Source organism: Ranitomeya imitator, chromosome 9 (assembly GCF_032444005.1).
Source record: "Ranitomeya imitator isolate aRanImi1 chromosome 9, aRanImi1.pri, whole genome shotgun sequence".
Classification (NCBI taxonomy): Eukaryota; Metazoa; Chordata; class Amphibia; order Anura; family Dendrobatidae; genus Ranitomeya; species Ranitomeya imitator.
Window position 1 is genome coordinate 14,189,600 of NC_091290.1, and position 23,019 is coordinate 14,212,618.

At 39.5% G+C, this 23,019-nt stretch overlaps 1 protein-coding gene across 1 annotated transcript; it reads left to right on the forward strand.

Moving 5' to 3' along the window:
• Nucleotides 1-1,140: 1,140 nt before the first annotated feature.
• Nucleotides 1,141-11,611, forward strand: RAG1 (recombination activating 1). The gene is made up of 2 exons (XM_069738906.1): nucleotides 1,141-1,180; nucleotides 7,520-11,611. Exon 2 carries the CDS (start codon nucleotides 7,532-7,534, stop codon nucleotides 10,664-10,666), a length of 3,135 nt encoding a protein of 1,044 aa, XP_069595007.1. The 5' UTR covers nucleotides 1,141-1,180; nucleotides 7,520-7,531; the 3' UTR covers nucleotides 10,667-11,611.
• The last annotated feature ends 11,408 nt before the right edge of the window (nucleotides 11,612-23,019 follow it).

Here is a 23,019-nt window from a genome sequence, read left to right on the forward strand (position 1 = left end):
TTATATTCTTGTACATATGGAGCAGTATTATAGTAGTTATATTCTTGTACATATGAAGCTGTATTATAGTAGTTATATTCTTGTACATAGGAGCAGTATTATAGTTGTTATATTCTTGTATGTAGGAGCAGTATTATAGCAGTTATATTCTTGAACATAGGGGCAGTATTATAATAGTTATATTCTTGTGTGTAGGGGCAGTATTATAGTATTTATATAAATATATGCTGGTAATATCTGTTTATAGCATGATAGTATTTATATGGCCTTTGTATAGTGGTATTATTTCTATATTGGTGTTGTTGTACTGGGTTTTCTTCACTAACAGAGTGGTAATAATTTTTGATCTGAGCATTTCCCACCACTTTGATATAGTGCCAGTGCGCTAAAATGTAGGTAATAATTCCATGTAACTGTTGGGTGGGCTCTCAGCACCCCCCGGTCCAATGTCAGGTGAAGCAGCACGTGCATGAAGATGGAGACTGAATCAAGGCTGATGGACCATTACCATGTACTTCAGTGGGCATTACTGTTTCCTTTGGGGTCAGAAGACCCCAATGTCTTGATAGGTCGTGACCTGAGAACTATGAACCGCACGTATCAGACATTTATGGTATTACTGTGCCTCTTGCATCGTTTCTTTTGTTTGGGGTTTTTACATTTTGGGTTTTTCAGTACAAAAATCTCTGCATGAAAGCGACCGGTCAGACGATCCCCAGAGGGTAAAGGTGAGGACATCATCCATGGCCGCTCATCTACACCAGGCAGAGTATTTGCTTCACTTACTCCTGTTTGTCCTGACACGTGAGGACTGTTGACCCACAAAAAAAAAACAGAAAACACAGAAGTGTTTTTTTTTTTTTTGAAGTGGCAGAGAATAACACAGCTGTGCCAGTCATGCTCTGCCTCTCGCCAGCCACCATGAGAACCAGGCGCTGCAAAACCTCAGTGGCTAAACCACCGAAATCCTGCAAAACAGGGGATCCCAGGTGCAGGGAGGAGGGCGAGCTTGTAGTGAGAGGGGGTCACCTGCCTCTCCTCTCATTGGCTGCCAGGCTATGTGCAAAAATACGAATTTGGGCTTGAAATGATATATAGAGGTTCTGAGCAAAGTCTGGCACTCATTGTCCAAGGTCGGGGAGCTGACTGACACTCGTGGGCATCGACAAGGTGGCAACAGGTATGAAATCCCCAGATCTGCAGAGTGCATTAGCTAGTTTGCAGGTCGTTCTGTCGAATTCCGGGCGCATCCATGACTTATTATCTCCAAATGACCAACACAGGCCTCAGCGCTTTGTCCGATCTCTCCTCCAGGGATCTGCTCTGTAGAGTCTCCATCCTAAATCCTGGCCAGGGGTGAGCATCTGTCACATAAGCGGCCATCAGGAGCATGTAACAACTCTTGGCCAGGGATCTCTGGGGCACTGACTTACTGGAGTGTATTAAACCAGCAGCTGGATATCTGTTCTGCCCACGCACCGGCCCTTCCCCGGGGGGCTGCTGTATTTGTGACATTTCATATCCTTGCATTTTTTTTTAGGGGGGGGTTTGGATGGCGCTGCCTTCATGTCGAGTGCTTTAAGCACCGAGTTTACTAAAAAAGCCATATTTTTCCTAAATTTACCTGATCTACGCTATTTTTGCAAAATGTTTTAAATGTCAAGCTCCTGCAGTTCTTTGCGAGCTCGGACATAAAAGGTTTGAGACGTATGAACGTGGGCGGTTATCTAGAGCTATGAACGTCTCCCGGAGCGCGGCATCAATCGCAACGTCTCAGACCTGCTGCTCTTATAACACTGGGGAGAAATGAGCCATCAATGATGAATAATGGGAAAATTCACTGCTCTTTGTAAGTGTCAATATTTCTATATCTTATTGTTATTATTTTGTATTTTGGTGGGGGGGTTTCATTCTTTAATATAGTTTCTGCATGATTATCTGATTTGGGGGCTAATATAGTATACACTATAGAAATAACTCATCTATCTATTATTTATCTATTATCTATCTATTATATATCTATCTATTATCTATCTATTATATATCTATCTATTATCCATGTATCTGTCTATTATCTATCTATCTATCTATTATCTATCTATCTATCATCTATTCTATCTATCTATCTATTATCTATCTATCTATCTATCTATCTATCTATCTATCTATCTATCTATCTATTATCTATCTATCTATCTATCTATCTATCTATCTATCTATCTATCTATCTATTATCTATCTATCATCTATCTATTATCTATCTATCTATCTATCTATCTATCTATTATCTATCTATTATCTATCTATCTATCTATCATCTATCTATCTATCTATCATCTATCTATCTATCATCTATTATCTATCTATCTATCTATCTATCTATCTATTATCTATCATCTATTATCTATCTATCTATTATCTATCATCTATCTATCTATCTATCTATCTATCTATTATCTATCATCTATTATCTATCTATCTATCTATCTATCTATTATCATCTATCATCTATTATCTATCTATCTATCTATCTATCTATCTATCTATTACCAATCTATTATCTATCATCTATCTATCTATTATCTATCTATCATCTATCTATTATCTATCTATCATCTATTATCTATCTATCTATCATCTATTATCTATCTATTATCTACAGGTCCTTCTAAAAAAATTAGCATATAGTGTTAAATTTCATTATTTACCATAATGTAATGATTACAATTAAACTTTCATATATTATAGATTCATTATCCACCAACTGAAATTTGTCAGGTCTTTTATTGTTTTAATACTGATGATTTTGGCATACAACTCCTGATAACCCAAAAAACCTGTCTCAATAAATTAGCATATTTCACCCATCCAATCAAATAAAAGTGTTTTTTAATAACAAACAAAAAAACCAACAAATAATAATGTTCAGTTATGCACTCAATACTTGGTCGGGAATCCTTTGGCAGAAATGACTGCTTCAATGCGGCGTGGCATGGAGGCAATCAGCCTGTGACACTGCTGAGATGTTATGGAGGCCCAGGATGCTTCAATAGCGGCCTTAAGCTCATCCAGAGTGTTGGGTCTTGCGTCTCTCAACTTTCTCTTCACAATATCCCACAGATTCTCTATGGGGTTCAGGTCAGGAGAGTTGGCAGGCCAATTGAGCACAGTAATACCATGGTCAGTAAACCATTTACCAGTGGTTTTGGCACTGTGAGCAGGTGCCAGGTCGTGCTGAAAAATGAAATCTTCATCTCCATAAAGCATTTCAGCCGATGGAAGCATGAAGTGCTCCAAAATCTCCTGATAGCTAGCTGCATTGACCCTGCCCTTGATGAAACACAGTGGACCAACACCAGCAGCTGACATGGCACCCCACACCATCACTGACTGTGGGTACTTGACACTGGACTTCAGGCATTTTGGCATTTCCTTCTCCCCAGTCTTCCTCCAGACTCTGGCACCTTGATTTCCGAATGACATGCAAAATTTGCTTTCATCAGAAAAAAGTACTTGGGACCACTTGGCAACAGTCCAGTGCTGCTTCTCTGTAGCCCAGGTCAGGCGCCTCTGCCGCTGTTTATGGTTCAAAAGTGGCTTTACCTGGGGAATGCGGCACCTGTAGCCCATTTCCTGCACACGCCTGTGCACGGTGGCTCTGGATGTTTCCACACCAGACTCAGTCCACTGCTTCCTCAGGTTCCCCAAGGTCTGGAATCGCTCCTTCTCCACAATCTTCCTCAGGGTCCGGTCTCCTCTTCTCGTTGTACAGCGTTTTCTGCCACATTGTTTCCTTCCAACAGACTTACCATTGAGGTGCCTTGATACAGCACTCTGGGAACAGCCTATTTGTTGAGAAATTTCTTTCTGGGTCTTACCCTCTTGCTTGAGGGTGTCAATGATGGCCTTCTTGACATCTGTCAGGTCGCTAGTCTTACCCATGATGGGGGTTTTGAGTAATGAACCAGGCAGGGAGTTTATAAAAGCCTCAGGTATCTTTTGCATGTGTTTAGAGTTAATTAGTTGATTCAGAAGATTAGGGTAATAGGTCGTTTAGAGAACCTTTTCTTGATATGCTAATTTATTGAGACAGGTTTTTTGGGTTATCAGGAGTTGTATGCCAAAATCATCAGTATTAAAACAATAAAAGACCTGACAAATTTCAGTTGGTGGATAATGAATCTATAATATATGAAAGTTTAATTGTAATCATCACATTATGGTAAATAATGAAATTTAACACTATATGCTAATTTTTTGAGAAGGACCTGTATCTATCTATCTATCTATCTATCTATCTATCTATCTATCTATCTATCTATCTATCTATCTATCTATCTATCTATTATCTATCTATTATCTATCTATCTATCTATCTATCTATCTATCTATCTATCTATTATCTATCTATCATCTATCTATTATCTATCTATCTATCTATCTATCTGTTATCTATTATCTATCTATTATCTATCTATCTATCATCTATCTATTATCTATCTATGTATCATCTATCTATTATCTATCTATCTATCTGTTATCTATTATCTATCTATTATCTATCTATCTATCATCTATCTATTATCTATCTATCTATCTATCTATCTATCTGTTATCTATTATCTATCTATTATCTATCTATCATCTATCTATTATCTATCTATCTATCTATCTATCTATCTGTTATCTATTATCTATCTATTATCTATCTATTATCTATCTATCTATCATCTATCTATCTATTATCTATCTATCTATCTATCTATCTATCTATCTATCTATCTATCTATCTATCTATCATTAAACTGACCTCACATGACAACTACGATTTTGCCTTGAATTAATGCCATTTTCCGGTATTGTGTAGCTCCAGTCTGTTGTAATATGCTGCTTATTATAGTAAAATTCCTTTAATCCAACATCCAATTATCCAGAAAATGTGATAATCTGACACTTGTTTCCAGGGCAGTATAACTGGAACTTCACACAGCCAAAGACTGATCAAATGGAATTAATTACAGAAAAATCTGTATTAGTCATATATTATATATAACATAAGAATAATATGAAATGCATTTTGAACTGAGCCTCAGACTAGGGTCCCACGTCCGTATTCTGCACACCCGAGATAATTGATCCGATTATGTTAATCACACCGTGATTAGAGTTTGACCAGAGTGTGATCTGATTTTCTCAGATGTGTAGAAAAAAGAGAATTCGCCACTTTTTTTTTATTTTTTTTTAATCATTTTAGTCCATTCGTTGTCATTCAAATGCGGTCTGATTTTTCCACGGACCCTTAGTCAAGTGTCATCCAATTGACATTGACGGCCTGCTCTGCAGCATGTGTGCAACCTGTGTGTGCAGAGCAGGCTGTCAATCAATATGCTGGAGACTGATTACAGCCGCGCTCACTGTACGGTCAACAGTGACAGTGACGACCCTGATAGCTGAAAGCGAGCGGCTGCAGGGAGAATATAACATCATTTTCTCTCTGAAGCCGCTGCTCCTGGAACCTAAGCAGGATTTAAATGTTATTTATCTGCAAATAATCCACTTTTTTTGCAGCTGATTACTGTTTGTCGATGCACCTTGGAAAACGCTATTTGGCTGCAGATATAGGGTTAATCTGCTGGTAAATAGCATTACAATGCCGCCTTACTGAAAGTGCGGCTACTAGGAGAAAATAAACGCTTTTCCTCCAGGGGGGGCGCTGGCTGTCCGTTATAAGAGCGTGCACGGATCACCACTGACAGCCACGCTCACTGTACTGTAGCCACTACGTGCACGCTCCCATGCCTTAAACCTGTCATGTAAAATAACGCTGTTAACCTGCAGATATAGGGTTAATCTGTAGATTAATTGCGTTCCGACATCATGTGTGGCCGGCACTGAGAGCCCCTCTGCCAGGAGGAAATGAACTTTATTCCTCTTGGAAGCGTTCTTTTTTCAGCCATGGAGTGGCGCCGGCGCAGATTCAGTCATCACTCTGTGTATAGAGAGCATTGTCTGTAACTGTGTCCCCGGCACTGACTGACAGCAGTATCCTCATCAGAGCTGGATGTCAGTCAGAGCCACGGGCGAGATTACAACCGCCGATCTCTATACACAGAGCGGTGACTGAAAGTGCGCCGACACCACTCCATGACTGAAAGCCAAACACTGCTGGAAATGCTATTAATCTGCAAATTAACCCAATTTTTGCATGTAAACAGCGTTATTTTACAAGACAGATTCGCTTTATAGTCGTCAGGTCCCGCGAGGAAAGAAGTTAAGTTTGTCCAAGTAGCTGCACTTTCAGAAAGGTGGCTGGGCACCATTATAACGCCACTTACCTGCAGATTAACCCCATAACTGCAGGTAAATAGAGTACATAAAGAGCCCAATTTGTTATCATATTTGCGCCTGTTTTTTGTCTAACTTTTTGGTATTTTTCGCCTTTTTTTATTTTCACCACATTCTTCTTTTAATTTGCACAATTTTTTTAATTAGTTTCCCAGTTTTTTCTTTGTTTTGACTTACATTCGTAATTGTAGGCACTGTTATAATAATAATAATAATAATAATAATCTGTTCTTCTTTTCCATATATATGTGGCTGGTTCATCAATTGCAACTTTCTGAAAAGTTGCTAATTTTTTGGCCCGAATATATTCCAATTTCCCTTGGAATCAATTTTTTTTGTTTTTGCACGCCAGAAATTTTTACGCAAATGCTAGAGTTGCGTTCATTACTTAAAAAAAAAAAAACATGTGATTTTTAGCTTAAAAAAGTTGTAATAAAAGATTAAAGCCAAAAAAAAGAGCATTTTTTATTTTGATCAAATTCTTCATTCCGAAGAATTTGGCACAAAAAATATCAACAAATACCACAAGACAAAAAAAAAAAAAGAAAACCCAACTTAAGAAAAAAAAGCAAATTATAAATTTGGACCAAAGTCTTAGAAAGTTTTAGAACTTTTGATTATACGGTCATCAATATTTATATAAAATTAGAAAACCTTTTTAATCTCAGGGGAATTTGATTTGGGTTTTGGGAAAGAAAAAACAAGCTCTGACCAGTATTAACATGTTTTGGAAAAGCCACCTATTTTTTTAAGGCTTAAGATGATATAAAATGCTAAAATAAGAAGTACTTTACCCATCCAGTATGGCTCCCGTACTCACACTTTTCTGGTCTCCTACCGGTCATGTCTTGTGACCACTGCAGCCAAACAGAAATTGGCAAGGGACCGGGGAAGCATCCGCAATGGGAACGTTGGGGGATGAGTAAGGCAGAAATATTCTTATTTTGCTATTTTATATTTTTCTAAGGTGTTTTTAAAATCTTTGATATTTCTGGATATTTTTTTTTTTTTAAGAAAGAAGCAACTGCAGATTTTTTGGCTTATTTTGGTTCAAAAGTAAACTCTTACCTCAAGGTCTCAGCGCCCACCATAGTTAGTGTAAAAATGTGATATATGTTATTTATAGTTTGTAGAAAAAAAAAACTTTACCATATATCCTTTTTGTGTCTTTCAGCACTCACTGGCCATGGAGTTGCCATTGATCAACATTCCAGGAAACCCAGTGACAAATGAAATCCAGCCTCAATATACCAAATTTTCAGAATGGAAATTCAAGCTGTTCAGGGTGAAATCCCTGGAGAGGACACCTTCACAAGAACAGAATGACGATAGTGGGGTGTCTTGTACCAGCTCTCAGGAAAAATCCCCATATTTCCAAGTGAGTTCTGATGACCTTAGCCAAGAGCTGACATCACCTTCAAGTTGCAAATATCCAGAGGAAATCGTCTCGGAGAACAACGATGCTGAAGTTAAGCAATTGGAAGAAGACGCCCACGTTGCCACTTTACAACACTTATGCCGTATTTGTGGAGTCTCTTTTAAAATGGATCAACAGAATAGAAGTTATCCTGTTCATGGACCAGTAGACAACGAGACTCAAGAAGTCCTAAGACGGAAAGAGAAGAAAGCTACCTCTTGGCCTGAACTTATCTCCAAGGTCTTTAAGATAGATGTGAGGGGAGACATTGACTCTATTCACCCAACACATTTCTGCCATAACTGCCGGAGCATCATGCATCAAAGATTCAGCAATTCCTTCAGCGAGGTTTATTTCCCTCGTAACAATGCCGTAGAGTGGAAGCCTCACTGTTCCATATGTGACGTCTGCAATTCCTCCAATAACCGTGGGAAGAGAAAGGGAGCAATGCACCAAAATTCTCTTATCAAAAAAAGAAAACTTAGTGTTGAGCGTGGAAAGAAGAACAAGAATGGAAACATCTCGCCAGTTTGGAAAAAGAATAGGACCCTGAATCAAATCAAGAACAACTGCAAACACATCCACCTTGACTCCAATTTGCTGGTGGTTGACTATCCTTCCGATTTCACTAAGTCGGTCACCTGCCAGGTGTGTGAACACATACTGTCGGACCCAGTGCAAACATCATGCAAACATTTGTTCTGCAGAATTTGCATCCTCAAATACTTCAAAGTCATGGGTTGCTACTGCCCATCTTGCAGACATACTTGCTTCCCAACGGACCTTACCACACCTGTGAAGTCCTTTCTTAATATTTTAAACTCTTTGGTTTTAAAATGCACAGTGACCGGATGTGATGAGGAAATCCTACTTGGAAAATACTCTCAACATATCTCCAAACATAAAGAAATTAAAGGTAAAGAAGCCTATGCCCATATCAACAAAGGGGGAAGACCAAGGCAACATCTGCTGTCACTGACGAGGAGAGCTCAAAAACACCGTCTTAGGGAGCTCAAGATGCAAGTGAAGGCTTTTTCTGATAAAGAGGAAGAAGGTGATGTCAAATCAGTTTGCTTGACTCTGTTTCTTCTGGCTTTGAGAGCAAGGAATGAGCACCGCCAGGCTGATGAGTTAGAGGCCATCATGGAAGGTAGAGGAGCAGGACTGCACCCAGCCGTTTGTCTCGCAATACGAGTAAACACTTTTTTGAGCTGTAGCCAGTACCATAAAATGTACAGAACAGTCAAAGCCATAACTGGGCGCCAGATCTTCCAGCCTTTGCATGCTCTTAGAAATGCAGAAAAAGCCCTACTGCCCGGGTACCATCCTTTCGAATGGAAGCCACCATTAAAGAATGTTTCCACCAGTACTGATGTTGGCATCATTGATGGCCTTTCAGGGCTGAATCGCTCTGTGGATGAATATCCTGTCGATGCTATCTCTAAAAGGTTTAGATATGATGCCGCTCTGGTTTCAGCTTTGAAAGACATGGAAGAAGACATCCTTGAAGGTTTGAAATCCAAAGAGCTAGAGGAATATCTTTCTGGTCCATTCACTGTGGTGATTAAGGAATCGTGTGATGGAATGGGCGATGTAAGTGAGAAGCATGGCTGTGGACCTGCTGTACCAGAGAAGGCTGTCCGCTTCTCATTCACCATCATGAACATAAGTGTTTCCAAAACCCATAATGGATCCGTTAGAATTTTTGAGGAAACCAAACCCAATTCTGAACTTTGCTGCAAACCTGTGTGTTTAATGCTTGCTGATGAATCCGACCATGAAACTCTGACTGCCATCCTGGGACCTCTAATTGCTGAAAGGGAGTCCATGAAATCCAGCGAGCTCCTGTTGGAAATTGGAGGAATACTTAGAAGCTTCGAGTTTGTCTTCCGGGGCACAGGATACGATGAAAAGTTGGTGCGAGAAGTAGAAGGACTTGAAGCTTCTGGTTCTGTCTATATTTGTACTCTTTGTGATGCCACCCGTCTGGAGGCTGCTCAGAACTTGGTTTTCCATTCCATTACCAGAAGCCACAGCGAGAACTTGCAACGCTACGAAACGTGGAGAGCCAATCCTTACCATGAATCAGTCGATGAGCTCCGTGATAGAGTTAAGGGAGTCTCTGCAAAGCCATTTATTGAAACCCTCCCATCTATTGATGCTTTGCACTGTGACATTGGAAATGCTGCAGAGTTTTATCGAATATTCCAACTCGAAATAGGAGAAGTCTACAAACATGCCAAAGCCACCAACGAAGAACGAAAGAAATGGCAGGCGATGCTTGACAAACATCTTAGGAAAAAGATGAATCTAAAGCCTATAATGAGAATGAATGGAAATTTTGCTCGAAAACTAATGAGCAAGGAAACCGTTGAGGCCGTTTGCGAGCTGATACATTCTGAGGAGAGGCAAGTGGCCCTCAAAGAACTGATGGACTTGTATCTCAAAATGAAACCAGTGTGGCGTTCTTCATGCCCAGCTAAAGAGTGCCCAGAGTTACTCTGCCAGTACAGTTACCACTCTCAGAGATTTGCAGAACTCTTGTCTACCAAGTTCAAGTATCGATATGAAGGCAAGATCACCAATTACTTCCACAAGACCCTAGCCCATGTCCCAGAGATCATTGAACGTGACGGTTCTATCGGAGCATGGGCCAGTGAAGGCAATGAGTCTGGTAATAAACTGTTCAGGCGCTTCCGAAAGATGAATGCCAGACAGTCCAAAATCTATGAAATGGAAGATGTTTTAAAGCATCATTGGCTTTACACATCTAAGTATCTTCAGAAATTTATGAATGCCCATTTGACCCTGAAGAACCAAGGTTTTACTGTAGATGTAGAACCTCAAGAGCAAGAACAGCCGATAGAATGTCCAGTAGATTCTTTAGAGTTAATGGAATTCTGAGTTCACATCTAGAATGTTACATGGGTTCTAGAATGTTCTACTATGGTTTGTTTAATTGTAGACCAACTTATTGTCCACAAGCAATAGTAAGGAGACACCCAAGCTCCTAGTTGCTAGGACCAAGGTATAATGAGCTTGTTCTCCATGCTTCATTTTCATAGAGTTGTCGACTGGAGAAACATTATTAATATTTTGGTAGAAGATAGTGCGGGTAATCGAAGGCTTTGGCAAGAATGAGCAAGAATAGTATCTTATTATTTTTGCAAAATCTTAAATAAATGGCTGCATCTGTACGACTAGTGTTTGCCAGGCAAAGACTGTGACTTTTTGGATGTTGAAAAATTAATAGTTGGGGTTTGTGTTTTTTTAACTTTTTAGCAATTCATGAAAAGATAATTAGAAAATTCTTGTATGAATGAATTGTTTTATTGACTATTTGTAGCTATATTTTCTGCTGTAGCAATGATTCTGTAGTCACCCCTCACCCTCCCAAGCTCAGGTTTGCTTATAGTTTTTACGTTATTAAATCACTCATTATTTCATGGTTAGACCACAGACCATAACAAAACAAAGAGCCTATAGAGGGCAATTGCAAAGGTGGACAACACCTTTAAGTCTCTGAATACATGGAAAAATCCATTCACCTACTGGTCATAGTCAAGTTGAGACCAACATAATGAGTATGGATTACTGTAAATACTTAAGACATGAAGTGTATTCTGAAGACAGGATAGGCACCCCAAACATGGCAGAAATGGCTTCCCTACAGCTCTTGCACCCACATGTTAAATGCTTTTATCTTGTAAATTGTACACGACTCACTAATAGACTACAAGTCACCTCTTTTGGGTGTTGACAAATGAGTTCTCAGTGGTGTATTGCATATTTTCCACAGCCATATATGAACCTGTGTTGCACGGATATTTAATATGGCATATATAGCCTGATATGTAACATAGTAACATAGTAACATAGTTAGTAAGGCCGAAAAAAGACATTTGTCCATCCAGTTCAGCCTATATTCCATCATAATAAATACCCAGATCTACGTCCTTCTACAGAACCTAATAATTGTATGATACAATATTGTTCTGCTCCAGGAAGACATCCAGGCCTCTCTTGAACCCCTCGACTGAGTTCGCCATCACCACCTCCTCAGGCAAGCAATTCCAGATTCTCACTGCCCTAACAGTAAAGAATCCTCTTCTATGTTGGTGGAAAAACCTTCTCTCCTCCAGACGCAAAGAATGCCCCCTTGTGCCCGTCACCTTCCTTGGTATAAACAGATCCTCAGCGAGATATTTGTATTGTCCCCTTATATACTTATACAGTGGGGCAAAAAAGTATTTAGTCAGTCAGCAATAGTGCAAGTTCCACCACTTAAAAAGATGAGAGGCGTCTGTAATTTACATCATAGGTAGACCTCAACTATGGGAGACAAACTGAGAAAAAAAAATCCAGAAAATCACATTGTCTGTTTTTGTAACATTTTATTTGCATATTATGGTGGAAAATAAGTATTTGGTCAGAAACAAAATTTCATCTCAATACTTTGTAATATATCCTTTGTTGGCAATGACAGAGGTCAAAAGTTTTCTGTAAGTCTTCACAAGGTTGCCACACACTGTTGTTGGTATGTTGGCCCATTCCTCCATGCAGATCTCCTCTAGAGCAGTGATGTTTTTGGCTTTTCGCTTGGCAACACGGACTTTCAACTCCCTCCAAAGGTTTTCTATAGGGTTGAGATCTGGAGACTGGCTAGGCCACTCCAGGACCTTGAAATGCTTCTTACGAAGCCACTCCTTCGTTGCCCTGGCGGTGTGCTTTGGATTATTGTCATGTTGAAAGACCCAGCCACGTTTCATCTTCAATGCCCTTGCTGATGGAAGGAGGTTTGCACTCAAAATCTCACGATACATGGCCCCATTCATTCTTTCATGTACCCGGATCAGTCGTCCTGGCCCCTTTGCAGAGAAACAGCCCCAAAGCATGATGTTTCTACCACCATGCTTTACAGTAGGTATGGTGTTTGATGGATGCAACTCAGTATTCTTTTTCCTCCAAACACGACAAGTTGTGTTTCTACCAAACAGTTCCAGTTTGGTTTCATCAGACCATAGGACATTCTCCCAAAACTCCTCTGGATCATCCAAATGCTCTCTAGCAAACTTCAGACGGGCTCGGACATGTACTGGCTTAAGCAGTGGGACACGTCTGGCACTGCAGGATCTGAGTCCATGGTGGCGTAGTGTGTTACTTATGGTAGGACTTGTTACATTGGTCCCAGCTCTCTGCAGTTCATTCACTAGGTCCCCCAGCGTGGTTCTGGGATTTTTGCTCACCGTTCTTGTGATCATTCCGACCCCACGGGGTGGGATTTTGCGTGGAGCCCCAGATCGAGGGAGATTATCAGTGGTCTTGTATGTCTTCCATTTTCTAATTATTGCTCCCACTGTTGATTTCTTCACTCCAAGCTGGTTGGCTATTGCAGATTCAGTCTTCCCAGCCTGGTGCAGGGCTACAATTTTGTTTCTGGTGTCCTTTGACAGCTCTTTGGTCTTCACCATAGTGGAGTTTGGAGTCAGACTGTTTGAGGGTGTGCACAGGTGTCTTTTTATACTGATAACAAGTTTAAACAGGTGCCATTACTACAGGTAATGAGTGGAGGAAAGAGGAGACTCTTAAAGAAGAAGTTACAGGTCTGTGAGAGCCAGAAATCTTGATTGTTTGTTTCTGACCAAATACTTATTTTCCACCATAATATGCAAATAAAATGTTAAAAAAACAGACAGATGTGATTTTCTGGATTTTTTTTTCTCAGTTTGTCTCCCATAGTTGAGGTCTACCTATGATGTAAATTACAGACGCCTCTCATCTTTTTAAGTGGTGGAACTTGCACTATTGCTAACTGACTAAATACTTTTTTGCCCCACTGTACATGGTTATTAGATCGCCCCTCAGTCGTCTTTTTTCTAGACTAAATAATCCTAATTTCGCTAATCTATCTGGGTATTGTAGTTCTCCCATCCCCTTTATTAATTTTGTTGCCCTCCTTTGTACTCTCTCTAGTTCCATTATATCCTTCCTGAGCACCGGTGCCCAAAACTGGACACAGTACTCCATGTGCGGTCTAACTAGGGATTTGTACAGAGGCAGTATAATGCTCTCATCATGTGTATCCAGACCTCTTTTAATGCACCCCATGATCCTGTTTGCCTTGGCAGCTGCTGCCTGGCACTGGCTGCTCCAGGTAAGTTTATCATTAACTAGGATCCCCAAGTCCTTCTCCCTGTCAGATTTACCCAGTGGTTTCCCGTTCAGTGTGTAATGGTGATGTTGATTCCCTCTTCCCATGTGTATAACCTTACATTTATCATTGTTAAACCTCATCTGCCACCTTTCAGCCCAAGTTTCCAACTTATCCAGATCCATCTGTAGCAGAATACTATCTTCTCTTGTATTAACTGCTTTACATAGTTTTGTATCATCTGCAAATATCGATATTTTACTGTGTAAACCTTCTACCAGATCATTAATGAATATGTTGAAGAGAACAGGTCCCAATACTGACCCCTGCGGTACCCCACTGGTCACAGCGACCCAGTTAGAGACTATACCATTTATAACCACCCTCTGCTTTCTATCACTAAGCCAGTTACTAAGCCATTTACACACATTTTCCCCCAGACCAAGCATTCTCATTTTGTGTACCAACCTCTTGTGCGGCACGGTATCAAACGCTTTGGAAAAATCGAGATATACCACGTCCAATGACTCACCGTGGTCCAGCCTATAGCTTACCTCTTCATAAAAACTGATTAGATTGGTTTGACAGGAGCGATTTCTCATAAACCCATGCTGATATGGAGTTAAACAGTTATTCTCATTGAGATAATCCAGAATAACATCCCTCAGAAACCCTTCAAATATTTTACCAACAATAGAGGTTAGACTTACTGGCCTATAATTTCCAGGTTCACTTTTAGAGCCCTTTTTGAATATTGGCACCACATTTGGACCTCTGCTTTACCCCAACGTGTCAATCGATGCACGTTACATCACATCCCACATTATAAATGCAGCTCCCCTAGGCAGATTGATTTTAGGGGAAAATATGGTGACTCATGGAGGAACCATACATTACACATTGGACTGCCGAACTGGTACCCATAACCTCTAAACTGGGTTCTTCTACCTCATCTTCTCTTCCAGGTCTGGTTTCATCCTACTGATGATATGAGCTCCATGTCATTGGGGTCTAGGTCCATCCTACTGATGATATGAGCTCCATGTCATTGGGGTCTAGGTCCATCCTACTGATGATATGAGCTCCATGTCATTAGGGACTGGGTCCATCCTACTGATGGTATGAGCTCCATAACATTAGTCTGGGTCCATCCTACTGATGATATGAGCTCCATGTTATTAGGGTCTGGTTCCATCCTACTGATGATATGAGCTCCATATCATTAGGGTCTGGGTCCATCCTGTGTGTAAATGGGTTAGTAACTGGCTTAGTGATAGAAAGCAGAGGGTGGTTATAAATGGTATAGTCTCTAACTGGGACGCTGTGACCAGTGGGGTACCGCAGGGGTCAGTATTGGGACCTGTTCTCTTCAACATATTCATTAATGATCTGGTAGAAGGTTTACACAGTAAAATATCGATATTTGCAGATGATACAAAACCATGTAAAGCAGTTAATACAAGAGAAGATAGTATTCTGCTACAGATGGATCTGGATAAGTTGGAAACTTGGGCTGAAAGGTGGCAGATGAGGTTTAACAATGATAAATGTAAGGTTATACACATGGGAAGAAGGAATCAATATCACCATTACACACTGAATGGGAAACCACTGGGTAAATCTGACAGGGAGAAGGACTTGGGGATCCTAGTTAATGATAAACTTACCTGGAGCAGCCAGTGCCAGGCAGCAGCTGCCAAGGCAAACAGGATCATTGGGTGCATTAAAAGAGGTCTGGATACACATGATGAGAGCATTATACTGCCTCTGTACAAATCCCTAGTTAGACCGCACATGGAGTACTGTGTCCAGTTTTGGGCACCGGTGCTCAGGAAGGATATAATGGAACTAGAGAGAGTACAAAGGAGGGCAACAAAATTAATAAAGGGGATGGGAGAACTACAATACCCAGATAGATTAGCGAAATTAGGATTATTTAGTCTAGAAAAAAGACGACTGAGGGGCGATCTAATAACCATGTATAAGTATATAAGGGGACAATACAAATATCTCGCTGAGGATCTGTTTATACCAAGGAAGGTGACGGGCACAAGGGGGCATTCTTTGCGTCTGGAGGAGAGAAGGTTTTTCCACCAACATAGAAGAGGATTCTTTACTGTTAGGGCAGTGAGAATCTGGAATTGCTTGCCTGAGGAGGTGGTGATGGCGAACTCAGTCGGGGGGTTCAAGAGAGGCCTGGATGTCTTCCTGGAGCAGAACAATGTTGTATCATACAATTGGGTTCTGTAGAAGGACGTAGATCTGGGGATTTATTGTGATGGAATGTAGGCTGAACTGGATGGACAAATGTCTTTTTTCGGCCTTACTAACTATGTTACTATGTTACTATGTTACTGATGATATGAGCTCTCCATCTCATTATGGTCTGGATCCATGCTACTGATATGAGCTCCATGTCATTGGGGTCTGGGTCCATCCTACTAATGATATGAGCTCCATCCCATTAGGGTCTAGGACACATCCTACTGATGATATGAGCTCTCCATCTTATTAGGGTCTAGGTCCATCCTACTGATGATATGAGCTCCATCTCATTAGGGTCTAGGTTCATTACTGATAATATGAGCTCCATGTCATTACGATCTGGGTCCATCCTACTGATGATATGAGCTCCTTAACATTAGGGCTTGGGTCCATCCTACTGATTAAATGAGATCCATGTCATTAGGGTCTGGTTCCATCCTACTGATGATATGAGCTCCATACCATTAGGGTCTAGGTCCATCCTACTGATGATATAAACTCCGTAATATTAGGGCTTGGGTCCATCCTACTGATGATATGAGCTCCATGTCATTAGGTACTGGGTCCATCCTACTGATGGTATGAGCTCCATAACATTAGTCTGGGTCCATCCTACTGATGATATGAGCTCCATGTCATTAGGGTCTGGGTCCATCCTACTGATGATATGAGCTACATAACATAATGGTCTGGTTCCATCCTACCTATGATATGAGCTCCATGTTACTAGGGTCTGGTTCCATCCTACTGATGATATGAGCTCCATGTCATTATGGTCTAGGTCCGTCCTACTGATGATATGAGCTCCATGTCATTGGGGTCTAGGTCCATTCTACTGATGATATCAGCTCCATGTCATTAGGGCTTGGGTCCATCCTACTGATGATATGAGCTCCATGTCATTGGGGTCTAGGTCCATCCTACTGATGATATGAGCTCCATGTCATTGGGGTCTAGGTCCATCCTACTGATGATATGAGCTCCATCTCATTAGGGTCTGGTTCCATCCTACAGAAGATACAAACTCTATCTCATGAGGGTCTAATTCGACCCTACTAATGATAGGAGCTAAATCTCATTTGGTTCTATGGCCATGAGCTCCATCACATTAGGATCTGGTTTCATTGATATGAGCTCTATCCCATGGGTTCAGCTTCCACTTTATGGATGACATGGGCTCCATGTTATAAGGGTCTAGATCCACCCTCAGTGCCCTCAGATGTTTAGCATTTCCTAGTAATGTTCTTTGCTAGCAAAACCCCTTTGTGGAAAACCAGAGTAGACCACGTTGTCTCCGTTATTCTATGAACATGAGTAAGACTGAGATTCGCACATAGTTTTTAGTTTAGGAAGTAGCAATTTTAATCTCAGTTTTTTACTCTTTTCCTCTACCTCATTTTTCTTTTGCACGGAAGTTTTTGGTTTATTTTGTGACTCTGCACAATTGTTTCTGTTTAGACTGAGCCGGTGGTGGAGGAAGTTCTGTTTATATGTGAATTTCTTTATATCTATGAATAAGTCTGTGTTTGTAGATTAAAAATCTTTAAAATGTCACTTTTTATCAACGTTTCTGCCTCTTAATTGTTTTTTTAAATAATATTTTTATGTATTTTAAGGAGCATCATAAGCAAAGCATATCCAGTGTTACAGGGGGGAGCATGGTACAAAAATAAAAGCACCAGGAGAACATCCTCACACCGTGCTCCACCCGCCTTAAGTGGCGTAACACAATGTATGAAACTGGAATGTTTGTATTAGAGTTAAGATGTTACATTTTGCACTCTTGATGACTATTGTTTATTTTTTTCTTATTCAATTTTTTATTAAGATTTTTAAAGTTATAGGACCTATATTTTAGTGTACAAGGATGACATGTTCATTACCGGACATGATGGCATATTGAGATCATCATGAAACATTTTATGTAAAGTTTTTAGGAAACTTAATACAGTTTATAGTTTGCAAAATGATCTTTTTTTTGTAGACTACGAGAAATGTATTTTTACTTTAGACAGTAAAAATTAAATTTTACCAAACACGAATATGAAAATTATTACGGTAAATTTAAAACTGACCTGTGTGATGCAAATGATTACATGTAACATTCTGTCAAAGATTTCATTTTTAATAAAGATTTTGTGGTTTAAATTTCTGCTTTGTGTGTACTGTGTATGTACAAATCATAGAAAACATAGTGAAATTGAAAGACGTTATATTATATTCCTGTACATAGGAGCAGTATTATAGTAGTTGTATTCTTGTACATAGGAGCAGTATTATAGTAGTTATATTCTTGTACATAGGAGCAGTATTATAGTAGTTATATTCTTGTACATAGGAGCAGTATTGTAGTAGTTATATTCTTGTACATAGGGGCAGTATTATAGTAGTTATATTCTTGTACATAGGAGCAGTATTGTAGTAGTTATATTCTTGTACATAGGAGCAGTATTATAGTAGTTATATTCTTGTACATAGGGAGCAGTATTATAGTAGTTATATTCTTGTACATGGGGACAGTATTATAGCAGTTATATTCTTGTACATAGGAGCAGTATTATAGTAGTTGTATTCTTGTACATAGGAGCAGTATTATAGTAGTTATATTCTTGTACATAGGAGCAGTATTATAGTAGTTGTATTCTTGTACATAGGGGGCAGTATTATAGTAGTTATATTCTTGTACATAGGAGCAGTATTGTAGTAGTTATATTCTTGTACATAGGGGCAGTATTATAGTAGTTATATTCTTGTACATAGGAGCAGTATTATAGTAGTTATATTCTTGTATATAGGAGCAGTATTATAGTAGTTATATTCTTGTACATAGGGGCAGTATTATAGTAGTTATATTCTTGTACATAGGGAGCAGTATTATAGTAGTTATATTCTTGTACATGGGGCAGTATTATAGTAGATATATTCTTGTACATAGGGGGCAGTATTATAGTAGTTATATTCTTGTATATAGGAGCAGTATTATAGTAGTTATATTCTTGTACATAGGGGCAGTATTATAGTAGTTATATTCTTGTACATAGGAGCAGTATTATAGTAGTTGTATTCTTGTACATAGGGGGCAGTATTATAGTAGTTATATTCTTGTACATAGGAGCAGTATTGTAGTAGTTATATTCTTGTACATAGGGGCAGTATTATAGTAGTTATATTCTTGTACATAGGGGCAGTATTATAGTAGTTATAGTCTTGTACATAGGAGCAGTATTATAGTAGTTATATTCTTGTAGATAGGAGCAGTATTATAGTAGTTATATTCTTGTACATAGAGGCAGTATTATAGTAGTTATATTCTTGTATATAGGAGCAGTATTATAGTAGTTATATTCTTGTACATAGGGGCAGTATTATAGTAGTTATATTCTTGTACATAGGGAGCAGTATTATAGTAGTTATATTCTTGTACATAGGGGCAGTATTATAGTAGTTATATTCTTGTACATAGAAGCAGTATTATAGTAGTTATATTCTTGTACATGGGGCAGTATTATAGTAGTTATATTCTTGTACATAGGAGCAGTATAATAGTAGTTATATTCTTGTACATAGGAGCAGTATTATAGTAGTTATATTCTTGTACATAGGAGCAGTATTATAGTAGTTATATTCTAGTACATAGGAGCAGTATTATAGTAGTTATATTCTTGTACATGGGGCAGTATGATAGTAGTTATATTCTTGTACATAGGAGGTAGTATTATAGTAGTTATATTCTTGTACATAGGGGCAGTATTATAGTAGTTATATTCTTGTACATAGGAGGCAGTATTATAGTAGTTATATTCTTGTACATAGGAGCAGTATTATAGTAGTTATATTCTTGTACATAGGAGCAGTATTATAGTAGTTATATTCTTGTACATAGGGGCAGTATTATAGTAGTTATATTCTTGTACATAGGAGCAGTATTATGGTAGTTATATTCTTTTACTCAGTGGCAGTATTATAGTAGTTGTATTCTTTTACACAGGGGCCGTAGTATTGCAATTACATTTGATAAGTATTAAATAATGTGTGCAATAATATGTGGTATTCATACATAGTGTTTAATGAAGGTTATATTAATTAGGTCACAGAATATAGTAATATGTTTTGTGTACATGGTAGTGGTTGTTATAATATCATTGTTTCTATTATAGAACACAATCGTCTTCACCTTAATCATGGAGCTAACTCTTATCACTCTGGTGGTTTTCTCTTACCATTCGTCCTGCTTGGATTATTTCATTGGTGCTAATGTATTTTCTTAAAACCAATTTATTAATCCAATTCTCATAGTTTCTCTAGGATTGGAAATAGGAAACCGATGATGATGAAGCTGGACTTTACCGTATCTTATAGTTAACATCCAGTCAATGTCCATGTAAAGCAGAGACAAAAGTCTATACTGCCAGGTCCATTGGGAACTATAGACGTAGTTGCCCTTGGATCGTTTAATCGAAATAATCTTTTTGTAATCTTTGATAATCGGTGAGTGATTAGAGCCGCGCTTTCTGTGTAGTGAGTGGTGACTGTAACCTCTCCACGTACCGCACCGATAACTGGAAGCGAGCGGCTGCAGAGAGGATAAAAGTTGATATTCTCCCTGTAGCTGCTGCTCCAGTAAAGCAACCAGATAGGATTTCCATTCCATGGTATCTGCAGGTAAATAGTGTTTCTCGATGTGACAGGTTCCCTTTAAGGCCACCATACACATTAGATAGCTTTCAGACTCTTCTGTGCTTTCTATGATAGAGCTGCTGCCGGTATCTTATCTTGGGAAAGATCAAAGTTATCGGCCAATTGAAATCCACGCGGCAGGATCCGTCTCTTGCCGGACATCATTGTTCCGGCAAGGTTCGAATTTAGTGTATTTTTTTGGAGGGGGAATTTAGACCCTTTTCTGTAAATATCCTTGCATGTCTGCTCGGTGCTCAGTGCGGACCATGGAGGTTGTATGTGTGATTTATATAATGGGGTATGATGAATGGTGACTTATGTAGTCTTGCACCAGCAGTCTTGTCACGTTGGCCGATGCTTTGACTCCTTGATAGAGATACAAGTTTACATTGCTCTATGTAATGTACAGTAATAGATGTCACTGAGTGTCAATATCAGGATTTGTGCGAGAAGTGAAAAAACTGGAGGACAAAGATGATGGAAAATGAAGGTTATAATAATAACTAGTTCTAGACATACAGCAGCAGGTGTATGAAGGCAAATCGTGGCATAATCAACATTTCTGCAGCTTTCTAATACATTTGGGGGTCCATTCTGTCACCATTACATAATATTGTCTTGTTTTTAATGAATAGGAACGTACACAGTACAAGTAAATCCAGATACTCACCAGTGACGTCTCCCATTGAAGTCATTCATTTTCTCCTTTCTTCTTCTTCCGGCACAGACATCTTCCAGCCACGACTCACCTCTTCAGAATGAAACACACAGACATCTATGACCGATATCTTTAGAGCCCCATTTCCCCTTTTCCTCCACTTTTACATAAACTACATAGTGCCAAAGTGCCCCCCTGGTGCCCTACACAGTAATAACCTCCTTATAGCTCCACACATTAATACTGCCTCCTTTGTGGCCCCATATAGTAATAATGTCTCCCTTTGTGGCCCCCATATAGTAATAATGTCTCCCTTTATGGCCCCATATAGTAATAATGTCTCCCTTTATGGCCCCATATAGTAATAATGCCCCCCTTTATGGCCGCATATAGTAATAATGTCTCCCTTTATGGCCCCATACACCGGTAGTAATAATGTCTCCCTTTATGGCCGCATATAGTAATAATGTCCCCCTTTATGGCCCCATATAGTAATAATGTCTCCCTCTATGGCCCCGTATAGTAATAATGCCCCCCTTTATGGCCCCATATAGTAATAATGTCTCCCTTTATGGCCGCATATAGTAATAATGTCTCCCTTTATGGCCCCATATAGTAATAATGTCCCCCTGTATGGCCCCATATAGTAATAATGTCTCCCTTTATGGCTACATATAGTAATAATGTCCCCCTTTATGGCCCCATATAGTAATAATGTCTCCCTTTATGGCCCCATATAGTAATTTTGTCCCCCTTTATGGCCCCGTATAGTAATGTCCCCCTTTATGGCCCCATATAGTAATAATGTCTCCCTTTATGGCCCCATATAGTAATAATGTCTCCCTTTATGGCCCTATATAGTAATAATTTCTCCCTTTGTGGCCCCCATATATTAATAATACCATCTTTGTGGCCCTCATATATTTTTAATACCCCTTTATAGCTCCCCTACATTAATAATATCCCCCCCTTTGTGTCCCCATTTGTGCTATTTGCAATTATTAAAAGACAAACATGCCTCCCACCTTTCACCGCTCCCATGATGAGCAGTTCAGTCCTCTTCTTCCTTCGCCTGGTGCAAGTGGCACAATGAAGGGACATCATGGCGCCTCCTGCGTTGGGACCAGCTGCTTTGGGCCACTGATACACCTGTAGCATAGGATATGCCATGAAAATGATTTGTGAATGGATCTCAAAGGAAAAAATACGTTCCAAGACCCTTCTGACATTCAAGGTCCGGGTATGAACTGTGACTTCTGAACTGGCCGAGGGTCTCCTGACACAACCTCAACAGCCTCATATATGATTTTGAGCAGGAGTGGTCACAGACAGAAGAGACCCCTGGACAAGAACAGAAGATGCGCTCTTTGCATCCAATAGCTCCTCATAATGCACAATTCCACCTTCTTTGGAGGTAATAGTGGCCCCCTTACTTCTTGGGCCCCTGTGTGATAGCGCAGGATGTGCCAATGATGTGTTCACCCCTGCCCATGAGACTGTTAAGGT

What these genes read in the sequence shown, in the direction of transcription:
- RAG1 (XM_069738906.1), top strand. Translation starts at nt 7,532, where the DNA reads ATGGAGTTGCCATTGATCAACATTCCAGGAAACCCAGTGACAAATGAA.